Source organism: Bactrocera latifrons, unplaced genomic scaffold (genome assembly GCF_001853355.1).
Source record: "Bactrocera latifrons isolate USDA-ARS-PBARC rearing strain unplaced genomic scaffold, ASM185335v1 scaffold_270, whole genome shotgun sequence".
NCBI classification, from domain to species: domain Eukaryota; kingdom Metazoa; phylum Arthropoda; class Insecta; order Diptera; family Tephritidae; genus Bactrocera; species Bactrocera latifrons.
The window spans coordinates 228,292-233,810 of NW_017536297.1; the positions used below are offsets into that span (position 1 = coordinate 228,292).

At 36.4% G+C, this 5,519-nt stretch overlaps 1 protein-coding gene across 1 annotated transcript; it reads left to right on the forward strand.

Moving 5' to 3' along the window:
• The first annotated feature begins 570 nt into the window (after positions 1 to 570).
• LOC108969964 (angiopoietin-related protein 2-like) lies at positions 571 to 1,558 on the forward strand. Its single transcript, XM_018935016.1, has 3 exons — positions 571 to 780; positions 832 to 1,350; positions 1,402 to 1,558. Exons 1-3 carry the CDS (start codon positions 590 to 592, stop codon positions 1,556 to 1,558), a joined length of 867 nt encoding a protein of 288 aa, XP_018790561.1. The 5' UTR covers positions 571 to 589.
• Positions 1,559 to 5,519: the final 3,961 nt, after the last annotated feature.

Below are 5,519 nucleotides of genomic sequence, written 5' to 3' on the forward strand. Positions count from 1 at the left end.
GGGAAAAGCAACGATCTCATCGCAACCATGTGAAATTTTTAACTTAAATATAAGTATGTAAGTAAATGAGAGAATTAGAGAGTGCTTAGAATGAATAAAAACGGGTGAAAACTCGCCCAAGACCCCACATAACTAACAATCCTTATGCACCTGAAGGTATTTCTTTGGCTTTAATCTTTGCAAGTTGCAAGAATATGAAATGTTCGGTTATACGAGAACTTAGCTGTTCCTTACTTGTTCTTGTTGACGGCCTTAACAGTATTACGATAACTGCAAAGTGGACACCTACTGCGCTCTAAAATGCATTGAAAGCAATTATGGCACATACATATATTTATTTTATCCCCTAGATAAAAGTGCTGATCGACACTTTTTCTTTGATCTCACAGTGGCTTCTCATCATTTTCTAACGCAATGCTGAAGAGTATTTTTAAGTAAATATTTGAATAAGGATTTGAAACCTCAGCATAAAGTAAACAAAGAGCATATTTATAAATTGGAAGTAAAGATCAGTTTTACGTAAAGTTCAAAATAATTTAGTGCTAGTTTTAATTCTGTAACCGAACTTGTTTTTGCGCTTAGCAGAAAAATGTTTCGCTTTGTTTTCATTATGTCGCTGTATTATACTTTGAGTTTTCAAATAAGATTTTCCTTCAGTCAAAATAAGAATTCGAATAAGATTTGCGATGACAATTGTGATGTGCAAATAGATGTCGTTGCAAAATTCATAAAAATTCACAACTTCCCATCGAACATCGATAAGCTGTTAGCCCCGAATCGGTGCAAATGAATAACGTGTTATGGAAAAGTACTCATAAATGTTTATTTCAGAGCATCCAMATGGTCTAGTTGTATGGAGGCAGCAGCAAAGAGCTGGAGGAGTGGTATTTACAAAATTCAGTTAGAAAAGATAAATATCACCGACTTGGAGGTATTTTGCGAAGAGGACGTTGATTTCGGGGGATGGATAGTCATTCAACGGCGCCRAAGTGACTCGGTAGATTTTTATAGAACTTGGGATGACTATAAAGAGGGATTTGGTGACTTAAGGAGAAACTATTGGATAGGTTTGGAGAAACTCACTAATAGTTGTGAGCAGGAGTTGTATATTCAAATGAAAACACGTCAAGGGGTTAAGTACTACGCAAAATATTCAGAGTTTCTTATTGGTGACGAGTCAGAGAGCTACACTTTAAAGAAATTGGGTATTTATAACGGGAACGCTGGTGATTCCCTACAGTATCATTCGGGAAGGAAGTTTTCAAYTTATGATCGTGAYAATGATGATTTTGCTGATAATTGTGCAAAGAAATTTAAAGGTGGCTGGTGGTTTGGCAAATGCTACGCATGGTAAGCACATTTTACTTGTCAACGTTTGTGATGAATATCTTWATTCCTTAGTMATTTAAACGGAGTCTACGGAGATGATAASGCGGGTGTAAGCTGGCTTATGATAAAGAGAGATGAGTCTCTACCYTTTGTGCAAATGATGATACGTCCAACTCAAAATTGTTGGAGRCGWTTAATGTTGAGCAATTTACATCGAGCAATTAATTAACCACTAATCTTCTTACCTACTGAATTTTCGAAATTAWTTAACTAACAAACTTAAATGCAAATATATAAACATATTTTCGATTTCCTTTTTTTATTATAATTTATAATACCTTTTAATAGTGTAAGTATGTAGCCGAATGAGGTTGGGCGGGGTACGACGTTCTGTAGTTAATCACAATCAGCATATGCTTATATGAGAAATATTAATGAGTAAGTACCATATTTGACTCAAACGGTGAATCACTTCAGATTAGAAAACGAATAAATATAAAATTTGTTCTTTTAATTTTTATACATATTTTAAAATTATTCACAACCAATATTTTCCATATTTCTTGCCATTTATAATGTAAATACAATGTTTTCGCTTTTTTCTTAATATTATATTTTTAATTACTGATTAATGTTGTAGTCTTGAATGCGAAAACCCGTTTAAAAATGATACACTTAAATTGACATTTTGATTTAAATTGAAATCAAACAATCGAAGAATTGAAATTTATGTAGATAAATATGAGGTACCACATATGTCCCCATGTCGCAAATACATATGTGGAGCAGACACATCCGAATATTGGAGCTCCATTTTTATATATCTACAAGACAAGTGCGTTCAACGGCGTAAGGCCATTTTCTCCCATTTTAAGTTTGAGGTTAAAAATATTTGTGCTTCAAGCCTATATTTGCATTTAATAATAATTATCAATTTTTCAGAACTTAACTTAAGTCAGTTCGAATGAAATGATAGATTATAYCAAATTAGTTATACGGAAACGAATATAATTAAAACGAGGTGGTCCGTCCTCATAAATTCTGCACACAAAATATAATAAAAAAACAACTTMTTCGCCTATAATGGCAAAATGGTGTGCTATTTCGGAACGCATGCAAAGCCAAAAGTGAAGACATTATGAAACATTTGCGTACGATTTATTTATTTTAAGGAACCTTCCTGCGTAAGTTTCTCTATATGACTTTTCTAAAAATCAACGAGGAATGCATGCTAGAACTGCGAAATACTGAATTACAACACATTAAAAAATACTATTTCGAATTTTTTTCTATTTCTGCTAACACTCGGCAAACTCTTTAACAGCACGTGTTTCCCATATACGGAAACTTCCACAAATAATGATAAAAAATTCTTTCATCAAATACGGCAAATTCTGTTAATTCTATTTACTTGCTTACTTATGCACTGAATGTAAGTGCTTATAGTGTCTATCCAGTTACTTAACATTGGATTAAAAAATTTGATTTGCTGCCGAATTGATTGCTTTGTGGCAAATATTTGTCTAAATATTAAAAGTGCAATTTAAATGCATGATGTTTATTTACCACAAACTCCATATTCAACGGAAAAATAACCGAAAACGATTTAATGCACAAATCACTTCAGTTACTATTCGAATTTGCTAAGTGTGTATGGTAATTTGAAATTTGTGCATCAGTGCGTTAAATAAGCCAACACAACACATCAACACACAACATATGTACAAACACGTCCGCATATATATATATGCGTGAGCTTAGAGATTTGTGGTCCTAATTGAATTTTTAAAACCAAACATTTGTTCATTAGGCGCTTGAATTTATWTTTATACCCTGAACAGGGTATATTAAGATTGCCGCGATGTTTGTAATACCTAAAAGGAAACCCTGGTACTCCACAAAGTCTATATGCAAACGAACGGTGGGAYGAGCTGGGTCGATTTAACTATGTCCGTACCTGAAATTTWGCACACATYCTTTAACTCCAAGAAATAGCTCGGTGAAATCCCCGGATGAMGTTTTTTAGATCGAACTACTAAGCATATACAAAGTGAACAAGCAAAAACAAATTCTGGTATGGAATCATTTATATTTGTGAAGGGTATGATGGCTATAGTGCGGCCGAAGTTAAAATTGTTTCTTGTTATTATTGGTATGCGAGAAAATTGCAGTAATTTAGTGGAGAAATGTTTTGTTTACCAATTATTAATCACTAGTAGTGAAATTGAGCGCACTTTCTATGCTTAACGCATGTTTGACATATGTATWACAGGAAAGGTGGACTCTCAGTTCGGGTGTAACAGAATATTTTATACTCTTGTAACTTGGAAGAGTCAAATGTGATTAAATATTGTTAATAAATATTGTTAAGAATTGGCAGAAATTTATAATCGCATAACTTTGCCAAGTTATCTAGCATATTTTAAGGAAAATTCGGTATAAGCTTAACCAAAGTCACGAATCCAGTTAAATAAAGTAATGTGTGACTAGAAGAAGTCTTAAATCGATGATGAAAATTTAATAAAACACATTATGGTCAAGGARAAACACCTTTTTAATTGATTAAAACATCTAAGCGATTGGCAGCTAAATTAGGTAAAAATCCAGCGAGACGTCTTAGGTTATTATATTAATCTTAAATGCTCTACTTACTCCTTCGATATCGTCTTTGGTGTTTAACCTATATATAGCTAACGGAATTTAAAATTCTGCTTACCGAAATGAGCATGGTTTTTTTACGATTTCCCTTATTTTCACACCGCCACAATGTCCATACAATTTTGTGCAGAACATAAAATTGAAATTCATCTAACATTTGTTGAAATATGGGATTTCATCTAAAAGTGGGTGGTGCCATGCCCATTGTTAGATTTTTTGGCGTAGAAACCGCTTTCGCGATTATAATCAAGTTTCTAACAGCCGTTCTTACTTTTCTCTGTTTGGCACCAATTGGAAATTATAAGCGTAGCCAGGTCCTTCTTCACCAGGTCTTTTCAACGGATTGGAGGTCTTCCTCTTACTCCGCTTCCCCCGATGACATAAACAAGACAGTGTAGCCGCGTGAGTGCGTTGAATGTTTGTTTGATGACAGGCGATATTATATTTCGTCTTGCCCTAGTTCACAAACAGACCCATTTGCTTTGCTTCCTTATCTAGTCTGGAGAAAGCAGAACTAACGGCGTGATTTTGAGGGCAATGATCCAGGCCTAAAGACACATTGATTTGTTCCAAACAGTTTTTTGACGGTAAGCTTTAATCTTTCACAAAATTCGCTGGGTATAATTTTGAGAAGGCTTATCCCACGATAGTTCTGCAGATTATGTGGCCTTTTTGTGGATTGGGCAGAACATACTTAGATTTCAATCGTTGGGCATGCTTTCGTCCGACCATATTCGACAAAGCAACTGTTGCAAACTCCTTATCAGTTCTTCGCCGCCGTGTTTGAATCGCTCGGCCGGCAATCCATCAGCCCCCGCTGCTTTGTTGTTCTTCAGGCGGTTATTGCTTTTCGAACTCCTTCCTGGTCGGGCATTGGAACGTCTGCTCTATCGTCATCGATTGGGGAATCGAGTTCGTTCACGGCCTGGCGTTCACTGCCATTCAGCAGGCTGGAGAAGTGTTCCCTCCATAATTTAAGTATGCTCTGGGCATCGGTGACTAGATCACATTTGGGGGTTCTAAAAGAGTATGTTCCGGTCTTGAAACCTTCTGTAAGCCGCCGCATTTTTTCGTAGAATTTTCGAGCATTACCCCTGTCGGCCAGCTTATCAAGCTCTTCGTACTCACGCATTTCGGCCTCTTTCTTTTTCTGTCTGCAAATGCGTCTCGCTTCCCTCTTCAACTCTYGGTATCTATCCCATCCCRCACGTGTTGTGGTCGATCGTAACGTTGCGAGGTAGGCAGCCTGTTTTCTCTCCTCTGCGACACGGCACTCCTCGTCGTACCTGCTGTTCTTTTGTACTTTCCGAAAACCAATGGTTTCGGTTGCAGCTGTACGTAATGAGTTTGAAACGCTGTCCCACAGTTCCCTTATACCGAGTTGTTGAAGAGTGCTCTCAGAGAGCAGGAGTGCAAGCCGAGTAGAAATTTGTTCGGCTGCCTGTTGTGATTGCAGCTTCTCGACGTCGAACCTTCTTTGTGTTTGATGGCGTGCGTTTTTTGCTGCACAGAGGCATGTGCGAATCTTGGCT